Source organism: Squalius cephalus, assembly GCF_949319135.1.
Source record: "Squalius cephalus genome assembly, chromosome: 1".
NCBI classification, from domain to species: Eukaryota; Metazoa; Chordata; class Actinopteri; order Cypriniformes; family Leuciscidae; genus Squalius; species Squalius cephalus.
In genome coordinates this window covers 38,306,306-38,333,866 of record NC_137122.1, presented here as the reverse complement: position 1 = coordinate 38,333,866, position 27,561 = coordinate 38,306,306, and the positions used below count along the sequence as shown (strand labels likewise).

Genomic DNA, 27,561 nt, shown 5'->3' with positions numbered 1-27,561 from the left:
CGCAACAAAATGATGCTTCACCAAAAATAAAGCACAGATAATGAATGAATGAACAAAAAAATAACGTACAGAACATAATAGTAATTACAAACAAGAGTTCGTTGTTAGTTGCCAACAGCTTCAGATAAACAATGACACACAAACCCAGTGTTACTCACGTGTGAAGCGTTTCTAATTTCTAATAGCTTTTCTAATATTAACGCGGGTCCTAAAGCTCTTGCCCAGTAATAACCCTTCATTTTCCAGTGATTTCTTCTGAGCTTTTCTCTTTTGTATTGTGTCTCATCTCAACTTCTGCACTGCAGTCTTTCTTCAAATCTCCCTCTTGCTCGTTCTCTCTCCTCCACCGTCATACTGCTAATGCTGATTGGCTACACAAGTTTGCCAATATTTATTTTTTGGAAAAGTTTTCAAATATCCCTTTCCCCACCTTTAAGCTTGTAGAAATTAAAGGGTATATGTCAACATTATATAATTAAGTAAAACTTACTCAACTTTCTGGTACTGGTGTTTCCATCATGCACTGGGGCATGAATAATTAATAAGGTAGCATTTTTCAATGTTCTCCAGTTGTATTTACACTGTTTTATCACTTTTGTTGTTAGGTTAGGTAACTTTCTGTTTTGTGACACCTGGAGTTTCCACTCAAAATGACACATTCATACTCAACAATGATTAAATGAATGTTACCGTTATTGTAAACCAAGCATTGAGCTATCTGTGTTTGGTGGGTATTACATTCCTTCTATTATGTAGATATGGTGTCAGCACAATATCTACTGTATTATTTACTGATATGTTCTAAGTAAAGCATACACTTCAAAAGCATGGCTTAATTCAGTGTTATATTGTTTCTGTAAAATGTACTTGAAACGGAGTATTGCAAAGTAAACTTCAACTTAAAGTAAACTGGGATGGTCATGGCAGAAGCTTCATGTTGTGCTCAGTTACCCATTTTTGTGTTGATTTTGATGTTTGTTTTGGACCGTTGTCCTGATGGAAGATTTTCCATCTTTTTTATCTGTTGGTATTTGCTAGAATCCATAATACCATGAATCTGAACAAGATGTCCAGGACCTCCAGCAAAAAAATAGGCCCACAACATATAAGATCCTGCAGTTTATTTAACCGTAGGCATGGGGTACTTTTTATCCCTGTTTGCACCAAACACATCTGGTGGGTTTGCTGCCAAAAAGCCCTTTTTTTTGTTTCATCTGACCATAGAATCCGGTCCCTTTTGAAGATCCAGCCGTGTCTGACAACTGAATATGCTGGAGTTTATTTCTGGTGGAGCGAGGAGGATTTTTCTTGAAACCCTCCCAAACAACATGTGGGGATGTAGGGGTTGTTTGATATATTTTTTTAGGCTTTCTGACCCCACAAGACTCAAGTAATCTCTGCAATTCTCCATCGGTGATCCTTGGAGAGTCTTAGGCCACTCAAACTATCCTCCTCACCGTGCATTAAGACAATATAGACATACGTCCTCTTCCTGGCAGATTCGTAACATATTGGAACTTCTTAATTATTGCCCTGATGTTCAAAATGTGGATTTTCAATTCTTTAGCTATTTTCTTACAGCCACTTTCTATTGTGTGATGCTCAACAATCTTTTGATTTTACTCATTGTGATGAATGATTAAGGGAATTTGGCCTTTGTGTATTCGTCATATTTAAACTCCTGTGAAACAATAAGTCATTGCTAGACAATTTCATGTTCCTAGTCACCCTGGTTTGCTAAAAAAAGGTAAATATTAATCTCTTAATATACTTCAGAGATATTTTACTCGTAAAAAATTATATTGCATTAATTATGGCCACCGTGTTTTGGAGAAAAACATTTATTTCATAATGTGATTTCCCCCCCACTTTCAATTCTTTTACTTCAATGAAAGGTTTGATTTTTGCAAAATTTTTGAATGCAAGATCAAAAGGATAAACAATGCAGATTTATTTTTTACAGTCATTTTTGATCATATTTACCAGGGGTGCCATTAATTCTGACCACAACACACACACACACACACACACACACACACACACACACACACAACACAGGAAAAAACAGCCAAACATAGAGGTACCTTCAGCTTGGGCAGACGCTTGATGGTTTTCAGAGGCCGCAGAACTCGGAGCACACGCAGGGACTTGATAGTACTGATGTCTTTCCCTTTGCTGCTTCCTCTGCAAATTAACACAAACACACACACAGTTAGAAAGTGAAATGGCAGAAGGCATTAGGCTACATGGGTAATTGGTCTTGCACACACAATTTAGGGGTGAGTTAGTAGCTCAGGCTGTTAAAACAATGAAACATGCCTGCTACATCCACACATTTACTCTCAGCCAATCAGGAATCTCGTCTGTGTCTCCTCCTCACTGAGAATGTAGCCTGTTGTAGGCAGACAATCAAGCCCATTTCACAGTACTTAGGAAAGACAAATACTAAAACACATGCACTCAGTCAATCTGTCAACACGCACTCTCAGACACGCTCGCTGATGTTGCTCATGCTGTACTGGATACTAGCTCAGTGGATGTAATATCCACTGTACCGTCTTAGCCCATGATGGAACCACCACTGTACCTCTTTTCCCAAGGAACAATGGCTGGTTTCATTACATTGCCATGATGACAGCATGAAACATACGGAGCAGACTCAGGCATCACCACTGTGGAATGCCCAGCCAAACCTCTTTCTTTCTTGTTTTTGGGGTTGTCCATTGGCAAACACAAAAAATAAACATATAAAAGGACCTGGAAACACACATCCAGTCCCTCCAGCTTCTGGCTCTGTAGTGTGAAGAACCGTGTCACCCTGAAGATAGTTGATCTGAAGACTTTCTGGCTTATATTATCACAGTTTGCACGTCGCTATTGTGGTACCCGAGCACAGCCATCCACCAGATGTGTGTACAGCTGTTGGATGGCAGAGTGACCAGCAAACTAAATGCAAAAGCTGTACAATGAAGACTAAACAATGGAAATGTGTGGTTGTAAACTAATTTATATCACAGAAATGCTTTTGATACTTGCATCACATACAATGGGGTCCAAAAGTGATTTTTTTTTTTAATTAGTATAAAACTATAGTCTCCAGTGTCAAATGATCTTTCAGAAATCATTCTAATATGTGCTGCTTAATATTTTTATGGAAATCGTGGAACTTTTTTTCAGGATTTTTTTGATGAATAGAAAGCATTTATTTGAAATAGATTATTTTTATAACAATGTAAAGGTCTTTACTGTCACTTTTGATCAATTTAAAGGATCCTTTCTGAATAATAGTATTTGTTTTAAATCATGCTTATTCCAAATTATTGAACAGTAGTACTATACAGTATATAAGCACATGAACATAGTTTAGTAAATGCTGTAAAAGAATAGTTAATTGTTAGTTTATGATACATTTGTGTTAAAAATAATTAAAAAGATTTATGCACCAAATAGAGACAATATACGAGATAAGGCAGCACGGTGTAAACAACCTTGTTTATGATATCAAATAATCGAATACATTAACTAATATTAACAAATATAACAAATCTTAAATTTGGTTTGTTCTTCATACAAAGCAAACTAAAATATTTTAAGTTACTTTTCTTTGTTTATAACTTGTCTAAATCCTCTAACTTTGTTTATTTCCAAGTTTAAATAGCACTTTTAAATAACACTTTTGGACCTCACCGTATAAAATGTGATTTTTTTCTATATATATATATTTTGCATCTTTATTGTCTTCCCTGTCCTCTCTTCTCTTCTTCTGTCTCAGTGTCAAGCATAGAGGGCAGTGCTCTAGATTTCCAGTGCCGTGCCGAATCCTGCTCTCTCAGCAGATGTGGTTACACACTGTCAAGCATAAACAAGCGTCCATCAGAGAATTGCTGTTAGAGTGACGGGTGTAGAGGTGAGGGACCTCTCAAACCCCCTTATCAGGACTGTGTGGACTGAATGATCGCCCACGGGTGGTTAACACAGGAACAGTGACAGAGCGATAGAAGGAGATGGGTGACTTTCAGACAGACATAGAGACAAATCCAAAAAAGAAAGAGAGGAAAGCTATTGCCAGGACAAGCATTAAGAGCAAAAGGAGGAAGAGAGAGAGAGAGAGAGAGAGAGAGAGAGAGAGAGAGAGAGAGCGAGAGAGAGAGAGAGAGAGAGAGAGAGACATTACCCGCTGCCTCCGCTGTAGGTGTGAGCAGTTGAAGAGATGAGAAAGGAATCAGACACACACACGCACAAAGACACAGGGGAGAGAGGGAGTTTGAAGGAAGAAATACATTAATATGAGACACATACAGTAAAAAGAGAGAAATAAGGATGCAAGCTTGTGAATTATTATACTAGTGCAAATCCACACACCGATACATCTGTGTTCACTTACCATTTATGTAACTTACAAAACTCTTAACTATATACTACACCAGAAGGACATTTAGTCTTACATAGCCAGACTTTTGACTTGCGGCAAAACGTCTGGTCCTCTTGGCAGCTTATTCTGCCCAAGAATCGCCCACTTAGGCAGGAAGTGACTGCATGACTGACATGTAAGCCGACCAACCACAGTCTGTTTTGGTTTTACGTGATGTTCAGGGGCGGGGTTATTTGAAATACATTTTACCACAATGCTGTGCAGCAGTCAGGTTCCGGATGTAAAAACTCAATTTATTTTTTCCAGGGGGAATTGATTTTAAACAACAACTTATAAACTTTTAGTGGCCACCTACTCCCATGAAGCACTTTCATCCTCTCTCAAACTACTTAAATATTAACTATACGCATTGTTTCTATATACACAATAAACATCTTTAAATCACTAGGTTTATATGTATCTGTTGTTTCCAATTCGATTATGTCATTCGTAAACACTTTAAGTATCTTTAAGTGTCTCGTATCTTTCTTTTTTTTGCATAATACATTTTTTTTATGCTTCAAATCAAAGTTCTTGTTGTGATTCACCTTGCAGCTGGTTGGTTTGGCTCATGACTTTTTATTTTTTATTCCTATGAGAAAAATGAATGGGAAAGATACTTCCAGATCCAAGGCCGCAGAAAAGGTAGTCAAGAACTGTTGCACTTTATACCGTAATAGTCACTAAAGAAAATGAATTCACATTTTCAAATGAAATGCAAAAAAATCCAAGGAAAATGCTTGTAGTACTAAGTATTCATATTTCACAGACAAAATTGAGAAAACAAAGCGGAAAATGTGCTTCTGGTTCAAAGTCAAACAAATCTCAAACAGAAGATTTAATAGCACTAACCTGCTAAACTTTTGCAAATCTACTCATTAGTTCTTCCTTAAAAGTGCTTAACTTGGTACCATTTAAACAGTTTGTTTCCCAGTGAACTGATAAGAATCCTGTGCGGAATGACTCCTGAAAGTATCATAAATCAAGCCAACCAGATTTGAACTGTTGATTTCAGCCTGAAGTTGCCATTTTTTGTGTATATTATGCATCAGGCAGTCAGTGAACAAACTGTGGGTGGTCTGTGGGCATGCCGTCTGAGGCTGAGACTAGCTAACATACACACACAAATCTAAATCTATTTGAACGGAAGAGTTGTAAACATGCAGTGCCATTCTGCATGTGACTTCATCGCAGTTAGTTGCCATGCCTCCTTGTTCATCATGATCTCATGATCAAGTACCGGTACTTTAAAGCTCATACTGTCACATACAACAGTATGTCACATGGCACAGTCATATGACCATAAGCGCTTCACCTGCAAGGCAATGGAGACCCAAAGCTCTGCTGGAGTCTGCATGTGATTCAAAGAGATTTATTCTACATGCACAAACTATCATAGACTGCTACTTTTATGTGCAAAACTGTGGCAAAAACTGTTTAGAAATAACAAATACATTTTCTTTCTTAAAGATTACACAGCAGAATGCTGTGTAAACAACAGAACAAAAACAGACTGCCAGCAAGCTCAAGTCTGTCAGCTTAAGCAGTTCACAAGGCAAATACATTTTAGTCATAACAGGCTTAAAACTGTACATGTGTGCAACTGTGTGGCATAAACAAACACTGACCTTCTCAACAAACATCTCTCTATATGGCATGAGAGACGTTGTCTCACTCATCTCTTTTCATTCTCTAGAGATGATCTGGATCAATCTCATCACTAAAGAGGACTTAGTTAGAACTGTCTGTGCCACTAACTTACTCAAACATGCTATATTTGACCATGCAGTGCATCTGTCCTATTCCAATGTGTCTTTTTGCCAATCAACCCCAAAAGTAAAACTAAAGTACACCTGTTGAAAGGTGTGTAGTAAGTAGGAATGAGAAATTTATGCAGAGACCTTTATACTGTATACTAAGTGGTCAACCAAGAAAAACGTCAAAACCAATATAATAAGATGGTTACGACTCTCACTTCTGATTGAATGAGCTGCATTCAAAGCCAGTGTAATATGCAAAAACAAACCAGTGATCACACATTCTATATATTATTGCCATGTTGCTTGGCAAAAAAAAATGCAAACACAAATATATATAATTTAACTACGGTATTTAAAAATTTGTGTCTTTTATTTCTGTTGCTTATAAAAGCAAATGGTCAATTGTTTCACTGTTTTACAATTTTTTTCAGTTCTGCCAATAGTTACGCAGTCTCTCTCTCTCTCTCTCAGCTGACTTTTTGCCACAATAAATAGACTGCCTAATTGGATCTTGCATTCATCAAAATGTTGATACACATCTCAATTGGACAGTGCCCTTCTAGGAGGTGAGCAGTTTGATTGTCTGTAATCCCATTATGGTATTATCTTTCTGGGCAAAGACCCTGTTCAGCCATAAGAGGTCCTAATGCATTCTGTGTTGTCTTGTTTCACTGCTTTACACGGGCCTGAAAATTTTACTGTGCATCGGCAAAGTGCATCGGTCTAATCTGCTGATTTTTATCATGTCCAGATCTAGTTGTATTAGTCTGTAAGGGAGTCATTCCATGAAAGGACCACCTGTGTCCAGTCATCTGATGGAGTCTACTAACTACAAAATCTTTAAATATAAAAAGTATTAATAACTAAAAAAGTTAAATATATTACAATTTAAATAAATTAATAAAAAATAAATGTAATTACTACATGTAAAAGTAATATAATGTAATAAAAAAGTAATAATACAATAATCACAATGACATTTATTCGTGCTTAAAAACATTCTATAAATCTCTATAAACACTGTAAAAAAAATGACATCCCCAAGCCAAAAATTTCTAGTGACTGGTCTCATCTAAATTTTTCAATTAGTCTGACGTATTATTTCTCATTGAGCCAATGTTAACAGACTATTGCAACAAGAATTGCACTTGGGCCAATTTAAAAATTTAGATGTGACCAGTCACTAGAAAATTTTGACTTGGAGAGGTTAGAATTTTTTTACAGTGAATCTAAGTCGCATTTCCACAATTAAAAAGGCACTTATTTCACTGAATGAGTCAAGTTTCCATGACTATTTTACTTGCTGTAAATCAGTCATACCACACTTGTTAGACATTTCAGACAACGTCTTCGAACGTCCGACCCAGAAACAAAGAGACACACACGTACACATAGACACAAACACGTATGTTAACACATTTAGGTGTCCACATACTGTAGATTGTACCAAGAGTTGATAAGCTGTAAGATTGAGTTACTGCAGCTGGCTAAAGAATGACATGACCTCGCCCTTGGCATGTGTCCTATGTGTGAGGGACGTGGTGAGAGGACGTTTGGACGGACAATCAGACAGACAGATCAGTCTATAGAAGAAGAGGACAGGCGTGTAATGAGAAGGACAGGCAATTAGAGCAAACAGAGGGGAAAGGGAGAAAGAAAGAGACATTACCCCTCTCCTTCCCCACCGCCTCCTCCACTGTAGGTGTTGAGAGATGATCAGAGACAGGAAGACAGAGACAGACAGAGCCAAAGACACATACAAAGACACAGAACACACACAGAAACAGAGGCACAGGGAAAGAATGGGGTTTTTGAAGCAGGATCAACATCCATATGAGACAGAGAATACAGAGAATCACAAAATAGTGGCAGACCTCTTAGTTTGGTTATATGTGGACACCTAATCTAGTGTAAACACTTAAAACAATTGAAATACAAATACAAAAATACGTATATACAAACAGGGTCCAAAATGAACTTATAACACCCTGGGTGGGTAAATTGAGAAGAACTTAAAGGTCATAAATAGAGACCACATTTGGCGTTCTCTATAAGTGTTAATCTTGGACCCTGTACACAAAATACTAAATAAACATGCACAGATATATACACACACATACGAGTCACTCCCTGAAATTGAGTAAAAGGTTAAAAACAGACTCTGTGAGAGATAGCAGAGATATGGGAACTGTTCCCACGCTCTCAGCCAGGGAGCGCCAGTCACCCCAGAGCGCCTGCCGTTCCGAGCGCTCTACGCTGTGTGGAGAGAGAGAGAGGGAGGGAGAGAAAGAGAAACGGGAAAATCTAGCGATGATAGGAAGGAGTACAGTATTTTTCTAAGGGAAATGCAGGCACATCCAAATGCCTCTATATGAATAACCTAATAAGACACTTACAGTATTTCATGCTGGAGCTAAAGATGCGAGTGCAAATGGAAGTGGGGTCGAATAGAATTGGTAGTCAAAGGGAAAAGGAACCATGATGCTTAAAGATTTAAGGGGGTTTCTTTAGGAAAGCCATGCTGGGAAAGAAAATCAATGCAGATTGCAAGCTCAATTTGTCCTCACAAATAATGTTATTTTTATTTTATCTTTAAATGTTACAACTCAAATTTGAGTTCTAGAAAGGCCATACGTTATACTGTATAACATTTTGGCCACACCAAGTATTAATACGTGGCATAAAAACATTTAAAAAAAACAATGCATCTCTATAAATGACTTCACAAGTCTGAAATTGAATTGAATTGAATTGAAATACATTCAATGAACATGGGAAATTCGGCATCAGACAACACATCTGTTGTGCAAAATGATTTCCGAATATTTTACACTTTTACACTTAGTCGCGTCAGACATGTGTGAACAGGTCTTTGTAAATATTAATTCTTCTACCTCACAGCCATTCACATGTTCTATGCATGGTACATGTCATGTGTCATGTCGTGTGTATATCCACCTAAAGACCCGTGTCAGTCTAGAACTGCACTGCATATGGACTTTTGTTGTGGAGAAGAACATCAGTTGTTCAGGGACAGAGGAGGATGTACACAAACACATATACAGGACCATATAATATTACCATTTCAAAGCGTTCAGATTCTGGTATTTTAGGAAGAAAAAACAATTGATCTAGGTTCATCATATTTCTTCCATTCATGCTTGCACTTCAGATTATCTGACTATGTCGATTTCCAGAATCCAATCACATGCTCTTTACTAAGCCTGGAAAAAAGCCATTCACATGCATTTTTTCCCCAGTTTCATAGTAGCAAATGCACCTTTCTGACCTTTCCCTCATTTTAAGAACTCTCTCAGACCTGTAGCCAGGCTGAATGTTTCCAATGAGATCAGATACACAACCTGTAACAGTCATTCACAATTATTCCTATTGTCTCTTGTCGGCTTTCCTGACCGCTAAACATAAATCCCTCCCTCTTTGTTCCTGGTTTTATTTATAGTAGTTTGTTTAACAAGATCCCTGATAATTTCAGTCTGATCTTAACAGTTTGAGCAGCTCATTTTAGAATGGATTGCTACAAAAAAATAAATAAAATCACAATACTCAACCCAACTGCAAACCCTCAACCCAAGGAAAAGCATTATAACTCATTTCACATGTAAACAGATCTGCCAATCATAAGAGGGGTCATTTACATATGTCTTATTTAAAGAGGTACACAAGTATGTTTAATTCTGCTTTATGGTCTGTTCACACTAAGAACGATAACAATAAAAACAACTACAACTATAATTATATTAGCATCCAAACCTATGGACAATAATTTTCTGTTTATTATAAGCGCACGCTGAAGTTTTGTCGCCTGTCGCTTTAAATGCTCGCAGTCAATAAAGTCAGATGGATTCTGATTGGCTGTTAATGTTTTTACCATTCCACACCTGGAAAATTTTCTTTCTTAAAGGGGTTCCGATATCATTACACTGTGCTATTGTTATAGCTGTGGTGTGAACTTCTATATTCTCATAGAATTAGAATGCTTATCAAAACTATATAGTTATAGTTATAGTAGGCTAATCGTTCATTGGTGTGAAAGGCCATTTAGAGTGAGAAATGGTCATGAAAAAGTATATTAAATAGTTTTAACTAATTATAATTAATTGTAAATGGACTTATAAATTATACAAAAGTGTAGCATATGGTCCCTTGAATGTTTTCCTCTTGCTCTCGTCTCTTCCTTCTTATCTGTTTTCCTCATGCTTGGTTCCAGCAAGGTATGTGGCACAGAAGGTGGGGAGTAGAAATACCTGAGGTGAGTGTGGCTGGATGCTCCAGAGAGTCCTGGGCACTAAAGGGTTACAGGTGCCCAGGCAGGGTCATCACCCTCATGGAAATGGGCCCAAGTGCACCCACTGGGTAGGCACTGCGCAAATGTGGTGCATGGTGGGGCAGGGTGGGGAGATGCAGTGAGAAATCTCCAAAAGGAGAATTGGGGCTAAATGTGGGGAGGGATAAGGGGAGGGAAAGAGAGGGTCAAGATATGCCAAATGCACAGAACTGAGGAAGGAGAGAAAGGCAGAGAACTGGGGAAGGAGAGAAAGGCAGAGAAATGGTGAGAAAGAAAAGAAGGAGAGAGAGAGCTGGGCTGTATGGGGAGCAGGCTGGCGCTCCAGGGTGTCAACTGCACAGGTGTTAGACCTGTAGGGAGCAAGACGGGAAAGGACGAGGAGAGGCAGCAAGCAGGGAAGGAGAGCAGAGTGAGGCATGAGCGCTGGAGCCTTGATGACACTTACGTGAAGGCGAACGCCACCAGGGCACCACTAACCACTATAAAGTCCAGGATGTTCCACAAGTCACGGAAATATGAGCCTTGATGCAGGACAAGACCTAAATCCACCATCTGAAACACAGAGAGCAAATGTTTACTAAATACATGACCGTTCAAATGTTTGGCGTCGGTTAGATTTTTCAATGTCTTCGAAAGTAGTCTCTTGTGCTCACCGAGGCTACTATTTGATCGAAAATACAACAAAAACAGTGATGTTGTGAAATATTATTATTATTTAAAATCACTGTTTTCTATTTTAATGTATTTTAAAATGTAATTTTATTCCTGAGATGGCAAAGCTGAATTTTCAGCATCATCACATGATCCTTCAGGAATCATTCTAATATGCTGAATTGCTGCTCAAGAAACATTTATTTTATTATTATCATCAATGTTGAAAACAGCTGTGCTGCTTAATATTTTAGAGAAAACCATGATAAATTATTTCAGAATTATTTGGTGAATAGAAACTTCAGAACAGCATTTATTTGAAAAATAAATCTTTTGTAACATTATAAATGTGTTTACTTTTACTTTTGACAAATTAAATGCATCTTGGGTGAATAAAAGTATTAATTTCTTTAAAAAAATCTTACTGACTGCAAACTTTGGAATGGTATTGTATATTTAGGCACTTTGTGTTAATTTAAAATTCCATTACATTCAGGGTTCACAGACCATTTGGCCAATGAATTTCCAAGATTTTCCAGATATTAGTGATTTAGGATTTAATGATTATTCTATAGAGTGATGTAATTGAGTGCAAAATGTGTTCAATGTGTATTTAATAATAATAAAAAAAAGATATTTCTTAAATATTGTATTAAATTTCCATGATATAATCATTTAAAAATGTCTTGACATTTTCAGGTTTAATCATGGGTACCCTATGCAACTCTATGTACTTTAAATTAATTTGAAGCCTATAATACTTCAAGTAATGATAACGTGGAGACCAATAAACACACCATTAAATGTGCAATAAGCCATTTTTGAGAAACTGTTGAAAGTGGATCGGACCGAGCAGCACAACGCATAGTCTCAGCCTCAGACGTTACGCCCATGGACCATTGGCTAAACGTCTGATGAATTGGCACACTTTTCTGGAAACACTTCAGGAGCTTCGAAGTCGTGATCTGATTGGTTGAATTCTACAGGATGTCCGGGAGACTTTTGTGTTGCATTCTTTGACGGTCCGCCAGGAAACAAATGCCGTGACGTCAAAAACCCCTCGTGGAAGAAGCAAGCCGTTGTGTTTACAACTGAGACAATGAGTGCTTACCAGGATCAACTAAATGCTGGATTTTCAAAAGTATGTGAAGTTCGCGGCTCCATTGATGCAGTAAACTTGCACAACATTCTTGGATGAATCCTTTATTAGATGCATGCCAGTCTGTTATTGTAAGGACAATGACATTATATTTTCACGCCCCTAAACATGACGCGGAACAAAACGAACTGTGATTGGTTTTCTCAAAAGAGAAAAGCTCAGAGGAATATCACTGGAAAAGGAAGGGTTATGATCAGGCAAGAGCTTTAGGACCCGCAGTAACATTAGAAAAGCTTTCCAGCACTGGAGAGACCTAGGTGGGAAGGCATGAAAAGGAACACAGAGGTTGTGTTTATTTCTGCTATGTTTTACAGAACCAAGATATGCTGTTGTTGTAATGTTAGCTATAGCAGGACAGTTCTGGGTGTCATTGTTCGTCTGGAGTTGGTGTGCTGCTGGCGACTAACAACAGATTCTTACTTGTATATACTCTTGTGTACTTTTTGTTCTTCCTTGTCATTCATTCATCATCTTTGTTTTGCTTTGCTGCAGCTATGATGAAGAGACATGCACTCTTGCATTGTGTGTTCGTGCATTTTGGGGACTAAACAATGAAGGGAGGGGTGTGTTTGTTTGGGATGATTTTAACAGTGTTTCTCAGAAATCACTTACTGCACCTTTACGTATAATATAGAGTAGTATAATGTATATAAGAGTGACAGAACATCATAGCCCAGACAGTAGGACAGATGTGTACCTTAATGAGCATCTCAAAGGTGAACACACCCGTGAACACATAGTCAAAGTATCGCAGGACCTGCAAACAAAAGAGAAATACAATGTCAGCAGGAAAAGCAAACTCTTTATGACAATTATGCAAAGATGGATGTAAAGAATGATAAATAAACAGATGAAAGGATGGAGGAATGAACGGATAGATTGGCTTATGATTAGAAGCATGGACGGATAGATAGATGAGATGGCTACTAGTCCAGTAGACAAAAGTGGACTGAACTACATAGACATAAATATAGGATGTTGAGATGTGGGACTGTCTCACATTATTGCGGGGAGATTCGGGCCAGACAGGGTCTTCAGCGGCCAGGGCAATACTGCTCATCGCAATGACCAGCAGAATACACATCTCAAAATATCTGAGCGTGACGATATAGTGGCACAACCTCCGAAATCTAAAACACATGTTCATAAAATAGACCAGGTAGTAGCAAAAACAACAACTACATCAACATTGAGAATGTTTTCAATAGAAAGCTTATTTAATTTCATTAAAAAAACTGTTTAAAGACATCAATCAGTGTTTGCAACCCATTCTACTTCCATATTTGGATGAATTTATAAAAGAAACAGTACATTCAACTACGGAAAAAGGGGACAGGATTTGTTTTTATGCATTGGAATTGATTAAACTTTAAAAAGTGGTCATTAAATAGCAGAATTTAAATTTGAATTCACATTCACTTTAACTGCAGAGTCACAGTGCCAATTAGAAGTTAACTGGTAAGTTTCACCAAGTTGACTGCACTCACGGGTTGGTGGTAGACAGAATGAACATTGAGGAGAAGGGTGGCATGGGTTTCGGCCCCCCATCATCTTTCTTATCATCATCATCATCACCCTTTGTGTCTTCCTTCTTGGGCAGGGGCTCAGTGTTGGCATTTTTATTGACTGTGGAGATGTGACAAAAGGAAACATTGTAAGACAGATGATTCAACAAATGAAAAAGGTCAATTATCCTCTTCAGCTCTTTCTCTAACCCTGTAGGATGGCGTTACTGGAGGGGAACATCGGGGGGATGTCCACAGCAGTGTAGTCAGGTTTCATGCCCAGGTGTCCAGTGCTAGCAACATTAGCAGTAGTAGAGGAAGGGTTGGTGAGAATGAGGCTGCTCTCTGTGCCAGTATGTGCCAGGCCGGCACTGTGGGCACTGTTGGCCAGATTGAGCAGACTATCATGTGGGGTGGAGTTACTAGGTGGCTGGGTGGCAAGCTTGTTGTTCATGGCATTGTCCAGGTCCTCACTGTACTGACTGTCCTGCCTGGACAGAGTCTTCTGAATGGGACGGGTCGTGGACAGAGTCGGGCCACTTCCATGACCATCCCTGATGAAAGAAGACAGAAAGATTAGTTCAAGTTTAAGACATGCTCTTTACGAACCTCAGGAAGGAATTCGCTAAGAATGAACAATTATCAAATTATAAATAAAATAATAATAAATGTACTCTACTGTTCATTGGACATTTTTTATATTTTTTTAAGAATGTAGTTAAATGTAAAATTAAAATTCCATGACTGTGATCCAAAAACCTGTATCAGCTCTTTAAAATGCCGAAAATGACCTCACCTAAACCGCAGATCTGAATATTGGTTAACTGCTGCAGGCAAATAGCGCAAAAAGTCATAATCCATAATGATAAATTGATTTGCAAGTGGTTACTGGAGTTTTTTAACTTCATGTAACTTAAGAACTGTATTTTTCAAGGCACTTGAAAGATGCGAGATGAGAGTGCAATTGTCAAACACGTCCAACTAGAGCATAGTAAAAATTTTTTTACCAGAGATTCATTTCTATGGAACTCACTTCCTGGTGCGGTGTCGCACTCCTCTTTCTTTCCTTCCCTCGCCCTCATGGCGATGACGTCTGTGTTTACGCTCTCCTCCATCTATATGCTCACACTCAGGTCCTCTTTCCCTGCCCTTATTCCTGTGTCTCCTCCCTCCACCCTCTCCATCCTCCTCTGGGGCTTTACGATGTTGACGGGCTTGGCTGCAGCGCTCGCCGTGCTGATGTCTGCGGTGAGACTCTCTACCCTCCCCATGGTTCTCGGAGCCCAAAAGACTCCGACGAGATCCTGTAGAGTCCCCTCTTTCCAATGCTGGCCAGGGCCCAGATCCTCCACCTCCTCCTCCACTCTCCCCCTCATTGAAGTTGGGTTGTTTGTGCAGGAGCTGATGCGTACGCTGGGGCTGGCCATCACCCGGACGGCTTTTGTTGGTATTGTTATTGCGGTTCTCCTGAGGGTCCACGACCAATGGCCGGTCCAGGTGAGTCTTCATATCGGGACGAATGTGACGGGAGTACGAGACTTGCTTGGATATTGGATAGAAAAATGGATATTCATTAAGAGATTACATTTAACAGTGTTATTAAATTATTTGTGTTATACACATATACACTTTAAGTGAGTGTTAGGTGATGGCAAAACTAATCTAAAATTTAAAATAGAGGAAATGAGCAAAGTACAGTTAAATATTCAATATCGACCGATACGATAAATATGTTGATAAATCAGCTGTTAACTGATATTTATATCCATCTCTTTCTTTATCATTTCTTCTCACCTTCCAGCGTTCTTCAGGTTCCAACTCATTGTAAAGAGCCTCTCTGCTGTTCACCAGGGTCTGTCGCCTCAACTCACTAGTGCGCTGCTCCCATACTGACTTACAACCTTTGTGGTTCTTCTGTTGCTCCTTACTGCAGAAAAGAGAGAGAGATAGAGAGAGACATTTATAGTAGATCTGAGATTAGTAATCATCAAGAGGGAAAAGTGAGGTTGCTGCAGTTACCACAGGCTGAAAATGCCCACCTACAAGCTACCAACTACCATTTGTTAAAGAGGATGATTGCACCGCCTGGGTCAAACTCACTCACAGAACACACACGCACACACACACACACACACGCACACACACATGCGCGCACACACACACACACACACATACAGACACACACACACACACACACACACACACACACACACACACACACAGGAATAAGATAACTATAATAATTCTGGGAGTGAAGACATCACAGGCGCCCAACCCTTGGAGCAAAGCATGTGAAAGAGAAAAAGAAAAAGAGATAAGAGGAGAACAGCAGATGATGAGTAGCAGGATGAAGAGAGAAGAAGAGACGAGGAGTGACAAACCCGTCCCATCCCACCCAGCGGTCTGTAGAACAGAGCGGGGAGCAGCACAGAGAACCGAGGAGGAAATGCACATGTCGAAAAGGCTGATGGGAGAAGAGTGGGAGGTGTGGGGCGAATAGAGAGGCGTTTTAAAAAAAAAAACAGAAAGAGTATAAATGAATAAATACCAGTCCAGAAAGTGTTCTGTTGCATCAAGACGCTCAGAGTTTACTGTCACGCTGAGGAGGAAAACAGCATGTGTGAAACACAGAACATCTCTTTGCTCTTCTTCCTCATTCACACACTTGTCCTCGCTAATACACATATTTTCTCCTGATTCTCTCTTCTTTTCCTTACAAATACTTGAATAAATTCACACACGGACAAACCTGAATATTCTTCATTCGGTCTGTGTCTCTGCATGTAAGTTGTGTGTATATAACTGTGAGAGGATCACAGATGATCTTGTAGGACAAAGGATTACATTATAGATGTATGACACCAAATATAACAGGGAAAAAAAGTATGTTGTTTAAGGTTCTTAAACCTTAAGGTTCTATATGTGATTTTGGACCAACAAACAATAAAAATAGCTAGAATCCAGCTACTATGTTCCAAAATGCAGTTACAAAGTTGAACTGAATTTCCAGCAGGGTAGAATGTGATTCACAAGGTCACTTTTTTTTTTTTTTTAAATAATTTGGCCTGAAAAAAACAAAAAAACGTGCGTCTTTGTGACTTTGTGAATTTGGGGCCTGCAAAAGAAATTAATGTTACAAATGATTTCCATTTAAAATAAATGCTATTCTTTTGAACTTTCTATTTATCAAAGAGTCATATAGATTTATCAAAAATCTATCATGGTTTCCACAAAAATATTGCACAACTGTTTCCAACATTGATAATATAAATACATTTTTTTATTGAGCAGCAAATCAACATATCAGAATGATTTCTGAAGGATCATGTGAAACTGAAGACTGGAGTAATGATGCTGAAGATTCAGCTTTGCCATCACAGGAATAAATTACATTTTAAAATAGAAAACAGTTTAATTGTAATGATACTTCACAATATTACTGTTTTTACTATATTTTTGATCAAATAAATGCAGCCTTGGGGAGTATAAGAGACTTTAAATAAAAAATTTAAAAAAAAATCTTACCGACACCAATATTTTGAACGGTAATGTTGAAATGTTTGTATTCTATGTGATTTAAGGTTCGGATTAGAACAACATCAATGAAAAGGATGGAAACCAAAACAAGTCAAAATTCTTAGATTGAAGTAGGGTTTTTTGGGTCTATGATTGACCTCTGTGTTAATGTGGCTGATACAAGAGCTACAAATAATCTGAACACATGAAAACAGACATAAGGAGGACAAAAAATTTGTGGGAGACAAAATGTGGCTGCAGGACAGAGAGAGAGAGAGAGAGAGAGAGAGAGAGAGAGAGAGAGAGAGAGAGAGAGAGAGAGAGAGAGAGAGAGAGAGAGAGAGAGAATGAGAGAGAGATACTCACGCAGCAATGGAGAGGTTGGCTGCAGCCAGTGGGCTGACCTCAGCTACTTCCTTCGCCGTCTGAAGAGCCATTTTCTGATTGGCTGCCTGCTCTTCCTGCTGTTCATCCTAAACATAGAGAGAAACATGAAGCATATTGATTAAAATGTGATGCAGAGTGTGAAGGATAAACAGTCTAAGAGAAAGACAAGAGTGAGAGAAACATGGTCATCAAAAGTGCTCATACTGAGCGCTATAGCGCTGAAAAGGCGTGGGCAGTTATTTTTGCGGCTGATATTATTGCATTTGCATTTGTAGGAGTTTCTTTTTCGGATGCAAAATTTATGGGAGGAGAGTATTTAAATGAATCACGCAACGCGATTTACTAAGGTTTGCGCACGTCAATTTACTGGTATTTGCGCCATTACTGAAGGCCCAAAAAAGCACGTCTTAAACCAGACGGAAATTTGCGCTACACTTGGTAGATTGCGTTGGTCATTATGGAAATGATCTGGCTGCGGTTGTGCACATTGTCAGTCGATGACGAGAAGAGCTTTCCACTCATATCAGCGCTTTTATGGGATTGCGCTCTCACGCTAATTTGCCTTGTTTAGTAAATCTGACCCTATGTGTGGTTTTACCTTGGTCAGCTCTTGTGCATTGGCCAGATTGTCCACAGCGATAGCCAAGAACACATTGAGCAAAGTATCTGTTCACAGAGGTGTTAAGCAACATAAATACTTCATTGGTGTAGAAAACTGTGCAAACAGTATGTCAGCATGATATATTATCCATTTGGATACAGTTGCCGAAGAGTGTAAGAACAATGAAGAAGACTGAGAAGACCATGCCCGTTCTGACTCCACCCTGAGACTCAATCCCATCATACATGACCATGTTCCAGTCTTCACCCGTCAGGATCTGAGGTACACAGAAAGGTCCAACATCAAAAAGCCATGGAAAGCAAACCGAATGATTGCACAATTTGATGGGCACATTTACTCACCTGAAACACCGTCATTATTGCTGCAGGAAAAGTATCAAAGTTTGTTGGTGGTGTGCCAGATTCAAAATTAAACCTGAAAAGACAAAAAAATTGCTATATTATTGTTACACAGAGTATTTTCTATATCTTATTTATGGCACCAAGTCAGCCTGAATTTTATTTTATTTAAAAAAAAAAAAAAAAAAAAAAAAGTGAATGCCATAATTTTAGTGTTATACTTACTGTCCTCCAAACAGCTGCATGCCCAGCAATGCAAAAACCACGATGAAGAGGAAAAGGAGGAAGAGTAAACTGATGATGGACTTCATGGAGTTCAACAAAGACACCACCAGGTTCCTTAGAGATGCCCAATATCTGAGAAAGGTAAAAGAGAAGATTTTTAAGATACTTAGGGCCCTATCTTACAGCCGGCGCAATGCAGCGGCAAGCAAGTGTTTTTTGCTAGTTTCAGTCCGACGCAGTTATCATTTTCACGTCCTGCGCCACGTTGTTTAAATAGCAAATGCATTTTGCGCCCATTTGTGCGCCCATGATGGCTGGTCTGAATACGAGGTGTGTTCTGGGGCATTGTTGGCGTGTTGCTATTTTGAGGCAACAGAAATAGACTGTGCCATTGATCAACTGAAACCTGGTCTAAAGTCAATGGCGCAATATTTTTTTTGTTATTTAATGAGCGCGTTAGTATTGTGCGCCTATAGGCAGGTCCACAACGCGCATACACTCTTCTTATTAAACACACAGGGATGCACAGCAGCACAAAAATATGCCAAATATTTAAAATAAAAGGATTACAATGTAAAAGATTATTATTGTGTACATAAAGATATGGTGGAATCCGGCTTGTCCCGTAGATGATTTTTCCCGTCGTTAAACTTGCAAAAGTGGATTCGAACACGCCCTAAGTGAACTTGCACCGTGCGCTTTAGACCATGCGCTTAGATCTTTAAAATAGGGCCCTCTGTCCTTGAGACAGCTTGAAGGGTAAATAGGAAACTCGACAAAGAGAGGGACGGAGAGACAGACATAGGACTCGAGACGTGAGAGACTCACTTGGTCACTTTGAAGATCCTCAGTAACCTGAGAGCTCGTAACACACTGATTCCAAACGAGGTTCCTGGCTGGATCATAGCCCAGAGCACCTCGAAAATGCTGCCACAAATGACCTGTCCCACACACACACACACACACACACACACACACACACACACACACACACACACACGCACACACACACACGCACACAAATAGACACACATAAATAAAATACACACATTTACAGCTCATTCAATAACATTAAGCCACAAAACAAAACCCACTGAACCATGCTAAAACACTATCACATATTTACTTCTATTTTCTTATTCAGTGATTTTTTTGTTTGTAAAAAATAACATGATAAAATAATCTTGAATTAAGTTTTAACATCTTAATATCTTGAAAAACAAAAATGCATATTGATGGAAATTATCTAGTATCTCAATCTGGTGCAAAGCATCTTTTCTCTTGTGATATTTTTTGGTATAATTTTTGTCATTTCCATGTCAAATTTAAATAAGCAAATAAATAAACTTAATTCAACATATTCTTGTACTATTTTACAATTTTGCTTGAAAATCATCAGTCTTCAACACTAAAATACTGATTAAGAAACCAATTTATTTTACAGCGCAGTGACAGAGAATTATGAATTATAACTAAATTTAGTTATATTTCAGTAAACTAATTTCAGTAACTATATCAACATCAAGACCTGAGAGTGGAATGATTCGAAAGCTGGTATAATGTTTTTGGTTTCCTCCAAAAATGTTCTGATTTACTAAAAGAAGACAATAGAACAAAAGACAAGAGAAACTCACGATGCAGTCAAAACAGTTGAAGGAGGAGTGAAAATAAGGTCTAGTCCCCAGCCCATACATCTTAATACACATCTCTGCCATAAAGATCCCCAGGAAGATGAACTCAGCAAAGTCTGGATTGAGGAGAGAGACGAAAACAGACAGAGAGTGTTTGCAAAGGACAAAGATATGAAGAAAAGAAAGAATACCACAGGAATAACCAAGGCTTTTAGTGACCCAAAATGCAGACAATTTTAAAATGTATCATGCATTATATGAGTTTTCTTTTCTTTTCTTTTTTCTTTTTTTTTTAATTGAGCACACACAGTTGTTGTTTTTGGTTTCAAATGATAAAAACGTATTGATATACTGCTCAAAACTACGATTAGGACACTTTATAGTAGTCAAACTAGTAGAACATGTCAATTATTAATGTGATGAAATTGGCATTCAGACATTAAGTGTCCAAAATGTAATACTTTTGGGCTCCATAATACTTTCTAACACCTATTGAATAAACTCAGATAAAAGAAGAGAAACAGAGTAACATCTTTAGAAAATAGAACATAAAGGAAAATAAAGAAAAGGAATTTTCTCTTCCTTTATCTACAGACAATGAAAGAAACTTCACAGATTTGAAACTGCTGACAAGCACATCTGCACAGATTATAAAGCCACAGATTTTCCCCACACAATGTGCAGAGAAAATGCAGAAAAGTTAGCAGATTCTGTGTTACAGATTAGTGAATGGACAAGTGAACAGACTTACAGAGGAAATCGGAGAGCAGGTCAGGCTGGTCATAGTGCACGGCAGCCACACACAGTGTGTTGAGTCCCACCAGACATAGCACAGTCCAGTAGAATGTTTGCGTCTTCACTATGTGCCTAATGAAGAATCTCAGTCGACGCTCCTTTTTATGGAAGGAAGATCCCTCCAGCTTCGAGCTCTTCAGACTGCCCCGTGCAAATGGAGAACCTGACGGACCATAAAGAAACAGAGAAGCCAAGCGGCAGGGAAACAGGACACGATAAAATTCAATAAAAATCTAATGGGAAAAAAAAAACCACATGATTTCTAAAAGGAAAAAAAAAACAAAAAAACAACAACAACAACAACACAAAAAAGCAGATACTATACTAATTCTGAAATTCAGGTTAATTTATCAAATCAGCTTTTCACTCAAATTTTTATGCTAATAATATATTTTGTAATTAAAAATATGTAATACTACCATGGTACTAATGACATATATTTCAAAACTCTATATTAATATACCATGGTTTGTCTTTCAAAGAATACCAAGCATTAGCATGTATTTTTATTTTAGTATTTTTATGGTAATATCCCATTGATCACCTCTTGAGCCTACAGCCTACATTATATAAATGTATAAGTGTATGTTTAACTCTCAAGCACACCTATATCTCCATCTCCATCCTCTGCATCGAGCAGCTCTGTTTTACTCTTCTTAATTGTGGGCCTCCTCTTTGAGCCTGTGTAACAGACCATAATCACTCATTTCTAATTGATCATACTCACAGCATACACACAGATTCAGACAGCCTAAAATACTCAATGGCACAGAATTATAGAATTACAGAATTAAACAAAGAAGAAAAGAAGAGACAACTAGGAAGTGTAGTGTGTCTGTTATATGGATCATAGACAAATATGAAGTTGAGAAATCACATCTCTGCTGTGAGCTACAGATGGACGGTCCATGTAAATGTTCTCATGTACACTGCATTAACTGTGCTTATGGACATGAAGTATACAATTTCACCCCCTCAGCAAAGACAACATGCTATTGATATCTCTCTTCCTTTACAATGGGAAATCAACACCTAGTCCCAGTGAGGGAGCAAAGAGAGGAGGAGAGGGGGATGAAAAGGAAGGAAGGATAGAGGAGTTCAAGTAAATACCGTCAAAGGGCATCCGGTCATCTGGGTCATTGTCCTCGTCAGCCAGAATCACCTCTTCTGTACACAATAAAAAAAAAGAAAAAAAGATTCAAATCAGACCACTGCAAAAGTCATGAAAATGGGGACAATTTCTATTGAGTAAAAGATGCCTGATGAAACATTTTGTACGTTATCAGCACATTCCAAGACTGAGATGAACACGTGTAAAGACATCCGTATCAAAAGAGACAAGCTGCTATCTGTATTCTTGGCTTTAGCTTCTCTCTGGAGTATTTAATGGCTATTTCTATGGCATTTACCTGCTTTGCAGATCCACTCCAGATATCCGTTCAGCTCTCTCTCTATCTGCTGCTGACGCTTCAGCTTAAGAAACTCGCTCCTGTTCTCCACACGCTCCCTTTCTTTCGCAAACTCTCTGTATCACATACACACATGCATGCGAAAAAATGCTCATCAACAGATGTACACAAAATGCACATATACACTAGTGACTAATCAATTCCAGATAAACTGGACATTTTTTAAACATTTTGAGATGGATCACTGGATAACTGCCTTTTTGCCATGGTTGCTTAACTATGGAGGCCTACACAATGACAAATATAATGATCAGGAATTAAGAACTTGTTCCCATGACTTAATTAATGCACTCATTTTAGTTAAAATGTGGCCATGTTGTACTAATTTGTGGCCACAATTTAACTAAATTAAAAACGAGGGAACAAATGAATATATCGTGGGAACAAATTCTCCGTAATTAATAATTTTAAGCATTTTAAGCTTGTGATGTCCTTCTGGTGTTTTTAAATATTTCTGAGTGAACATCATCTGTGGGTACATAGGTAACTGATGAATTAAACTGTATTATACCATGGTCTGTCTGAATACTCGATTCTGATTGGCTGGCAATAAAACCGTTTAATGCACAGGAAGTTCCAAGTCAGTTTAATCACTGTTCTATATTAATGCGCTGTTTTCATTGAAGCACGCACACACACACACACACACACACACACACACACACGTCACTTGCACACAGAGCGGAGAGACACACAGAAACATTCAGGACCACAGAAACTTGTTATCAATGCTGCCCCGCGACGTTTAGTAATAAAACAGCTTCACTACATTAAATTTCTCAGCAGCAACGAGGGGGTAACATTGCTATTTTTAAGTAATTCAACTCACAGCTTTGTTGTTAATAGAGAGAGTCGCTGAACAGACACAGGTACACATCTCTCTCTCTCTCTCTCTCTCTCTCTCTCTCTCTCCTTCGATAATTAATTTAAATAAATGCTATAATTTATTCATTCAAATAAATGTATTCTTATTCACTACTTTATCACTATGTCTGATTCAAAGCGGGTAGAACGCTAGATCTAACGAGCTGTAACTGATGAAAATAACTGTAAATTTTATCCTTCCGGTCAAATATTGCACTGCAAACATCAATAACAACTTTAAGTTGTCAATGATGGCAAATGACCATGGTATAAGCAGGATAATCCATGGCTAGCTGAGCATTAGCTTTTTGCCGCCATGTTGTGCATTAAAATCATTTTCTGTGGATTATCCCTCACTTAAACAATGCTTACTGTAGCACTAAAATCTGGGATTCAAAATGTAATTTAAAACATAGAATAAACTTGAATTTTTGAATAATGAATTTAACACAAAATATCCACACACTGCATATTTTCATATACAATCCACACAAATATCATAAACACTGAAATTTATTAGCAAATTAGACAATGCACCAAAAGTGTAGACATGAAAAATAAAAAACGATACAGCTGATTTTGAGAAGAGCTCACACTCCCTGGGAGAGGATTCTTACCCTGACAACACACCCAGCACAAGATTGAGCATGAAGAAAGAGCCGATGATGATGAGGGGGATGAAGTACATCCAGTTCCATGCACTCCCTGAAGCATCATTGCTCTGTAACGGCATAAAACAGCCCAGTCAGTACAATGAAGCACACATTCAAAAATGTTTCTCTCTCCAGCTGAGAGTACAGTTTGTTCATCTGGTTTTCTTTGCATTTGCCTTCCCAAGACTCTCAACAGCTCTCTTCCAATGGTGTCAATTAGGAAGACATATGATTGTTAATAGATTTGTTTTGTTTTTTTGGGAGACGGAAAGTTGAAATATGACCCTGCTTACTGCTTACAGAGGATGAGAACATCTATGACAGTACCGTGTCAGATCCTAGGACACCACGTACCATGCGATGTGCAACCTGATAGTGGCAACCATCTGGCTGGGGCTGCTTCATCTGTGCTACACACAGCTGAGTGCTCGGCACCGCTGCACCCTGCCACTGCAGAGAGGAACAAATGGGCAGCCATCTTGTATGGCATTGCTCCACTGACTGCCTCTAGGGAAGGAACCAAAGCTACAAAAGCCCAGATTGAAACAGCCCACAATTACTACTTTAGGAGAAACGCAGATGATGTCACAATGTCTGCACAATTTGGTTTTGGAGCATTTCAAGAGCACACTTTTTGTTTTAAAGGGATAGTTCACCCAAAAATGAAAATGGTGTCATCATTCACCTAGTCTCGCCAGACCTTTAGACTAACGGCAGAAGGTTAGAAGTCATAGAAGTAGGCCAGATGACTTTGTATTTATAGTCTTCTAAAGCCTACAATAGTTTATGAGGGACAGACTAAAATATTAGTTTTAAGGTCACCATTTGCTTTCCTTAAATGGAAAAAAAGCAGCTGAGGCATTCTGCTAAATATCTCCCTTAGCACTCCAAAAAAAACAAAAAAAAAACAGAGAAATAAGTCAGGAGTTTGGAATGGGATGAGTAAATAAAGTAAACTACAGTAGTTATTCCTTTAAAGATATTTTAAAATAGCTCATTCATTAACCAGCTGATAGTGCTGAGATCTTCGTATTGTATTTTCATTTACATTACATTGTTGCATTTAGCAGACACTTTTATCCAAAGCGACTAACAAAAGAGAAACAAAAGCAATTCGTTAAAAAATCTATATTTGTAATATACAATGTCATTTTGTCATAACTATGAACCATAGTCTTCCTCCCTTCCCCTTTTTCTGTCTCCCTTAATCTGCCCCACTACTTTTTCATCCGCTCCTCCATGTCTGAGAGCTCTGAAAGCCCCAGTATGTACTGCAGCTTTTTTGCAATTAAATTTTCATAGGTTTCTTTCTCAGCAGCTGTAAGAATAACTTCAGTTGAGCAGGGTGTGTTATATATAGAGCCCTGTTCACCAGAGAGAGGGGGGAAACAGGAGGAAGAAAAAAGCTGGGGCAAGTAGAAATAGGGGTTTAGAGGCGGCGAGACGCAGAGTAATGAAAAAAGAAAACAAGTATAAAAATACAGTAAGACCAAATAAGAGATGTTGACATCTTATTGGGCTGTGGAGACCTGCAAGCCTTAGTCATGTGGAATCACCACCCTCAGACTTATTTCTCATTGCCAAGATCATTTTTAAAATAAACCTTTAGTTCTTCAGGTAAATCTGCTGTTGATTTGTGGGAAGTATTGACGTGGCATTGAGATTAAACTGGTCCTTGATGTAACAACATTAGTATGTGGAAATCTTGAACATGGCATTGACATCACTGCCCTATTTTCTGTCGTAGAGGGCGGCAAATCTCACCTCACCGGAAACAGCTCTGTCTGTTCAGAGTGGACAGGCTGGCCACAAGTGATAAGACTATAAATGCACTGCACCGCCTCTGACTCTATAGGCAAGATTTTGCTTACTGTATGTCTGTGAGTGAAAGGCAACAGGGATGTGGATTAGGTGGGGCTATTCAGTCCCTAAGATTGGCTATTTTCTGATAATCTTGAAGTAGAAGAAATCAGTAATCCTCTACACTAAGGATTAATCAAAACCAAGATAATACAGGATGTCCAGGTGAAAAGATGAGGCCCTCCAATTTCAAACCCATCTGAGACAAAAGTACAGTGATCATGCACCAAAAATATAGTATATATAGAACACACACACACACACACACACATACACATATATATATATATATATATCATGACAACTCTCTGAAGATTTTAGCATGGTAATGGAAATGACAATGTTAATGTATTTGGTCTTAGCGGAATAGATCTGCTACGCTGCTGCAGAGCAAGTACTGGAACTTGCTACTGCCAATACATATGCTGATATGCTGCAGTGCTTATGTAAATCATACTATAGATGCACAAATAGCATATATCATATAGGTTCTATACAGGTGGAGGTGGGGAAGGTGGAGGGTTTCAGAGACACACACACACACACACACACACACACACACACACACACACACACACATATTTATATATATATATATATGAAAGTAAAATGAAAGTAAACCCCTCATGGACGACTGCCGCCACACATAATAAATCAAAACATCAAAAATAAAACAGTCCAGGCCTGGTCCTCTCTCGTCCTTCACCATCGTCGCTCCTCCATGAGAGATACGAGACCGGTGCGTCGCACAGGTGTTACTCATCAGCAATCACGTCGCCGGCCTCGCGCCATTCTCTCACGGCCCTTGGCCTCGTCCTGCTCGCCACATACATGTTTGGTGTCATTTGAAATGTCTCAGTGTGACTGGTACAAAGGTCTCATTCCCACAGAAGTAAACCAAAAAGGTAATAACGTGTGAAGAGTTAAGAGATATCTTGTTAACTGCTGTGGGTGTGCCCCCATGTAAATCAGCCTGTGATGTTGAATGTCCTCAAGACACTCAGCATCATGTATTTTTCTTATGTTAGGTAGCTTATACATCTTTTCTCTTTATCTCTGAGCATTTGATGTTATTGTATTGATTATCTTTGAATCGATTATGTAATTGGCATGATACATTTACCTGACTAAAAATAAATTGTTACATTTGGATTTATTATGACTTGCTCTGAAATTATTTTCCCAAGTAGATTAAGCGAATGCGTATGTTCCTGCAAATCTGCGTCAGATTAGTGACTGACTAAAGTCCAGTTTTGAGTGGAGCATAGGGCACACACCAACTGTGATTTTAGAGTTCTGGCTAATATTTGGCACTAATTCAAGTGTACCTGGAATTGTAAAGACAAAAAGGAAAGATTTTCGTTTAGGACAGCAAAATGTTACTCGACCACCCTAAATAGAGTGAGACA

At 38.5% G+C, this 27,561-nt stretch overlaps 1 protein-coding gene across 9 annotated transcripts in view; it reads right to left on the bottom strand.

Moving 5' to 3' along the window:
* cacna1aa (calcium channel, voltage-dependent, P/Q type, alpha 1A subunit, a) overlaps window positions 1-27,561 on the bottom strand; it is a 120,986-nt gene that overhangs the window by 47,911 nt on the left and 45,514 nt on the right. For 4 of the 9 annotated variants that reach the window (XM_079865367.1, XM_079865369.1, XM_079865370.1 and 1 more), the window contains exons 7-27: window positions 24,257-24,360; window positions 22,716-22,831; window positions 22,417-22,473; window positions 21,913-21,987; window positions 21,263-21,469; window positions 20,515-20,627; window positions 19,709-19,821; window positions 18,881-19,012; window positions 18,659-18,731; window positions 18,456-18,573; window positions 18,294-18,361; window positions 17,675-17,781; window positions 16,341-16,391; window positions 15,587-15,719; window positions 14,826-15,334; window positions 14,003-14,346; window positions 13,775-13,913; window positions 13,288-13,417; window positions 12,985-13,044; window positions 10,923-11,029; window positions 2,085-2,184 (exon numbers count right to left, since the gene is read on the bottom strand). In XM_079865367.1, the coding sequence (XP_079721493.1) occupies window positions 2,085-2,184; window positions 10,923-11,029; window positions 12,985-13,044; window positions 13,288-13,417; window positions 13,775-13,913; window positions 14,003-14,346; window positions 14,826-15,334; window positions 15,587-15,719; window positions 16,341-16,391; window positions 17,675-17,781; window positions 18,294-18,361; window positions 18,456-18,573; window positions 18,659-18,731; window positions 18,881-19,012; window positions 19,709-19,821; window positions 20,515-20,627; window positions 21,263-21,469; window positions 21,913-21,987; window positions 22,417-22,473; window positions 22,716-22,831; window positions 24,257-24,360 (2,856 nt within the window). Of the gene's footprint in view, window positions 1-2,084; window positions 2,185-4,174; window positions 4,187-10,922; window positions 11,030-12,984; window positions 13,045-13,287; window positions 13,418-13,774; window positions 13,914-14,002; window positions 14,347-14,825; window positions 15,335-15,586; window positions 15,720-16,340; window positions 16,392-17,674; window positions 17,782-18,293; window positions 18,362-18,455; window positions 18,574-18,658; window positions 18,732-18,880; window positions 19,013-19,708; window positions 19,822-20,514; window positions 20,628-21,262; window positions 21,470-21,912; window positions 21,988-22,416; window positions 22,474-22,715; window positions 22,832-24,256; window positions 24,361-27,561 lie in introns of all 9 variants that reach the window. The other 5 variants (XM_079865373.1, XM_079865374.1, XM_079865371.1 and 2 more) reach the window with 4 other exon arrangements.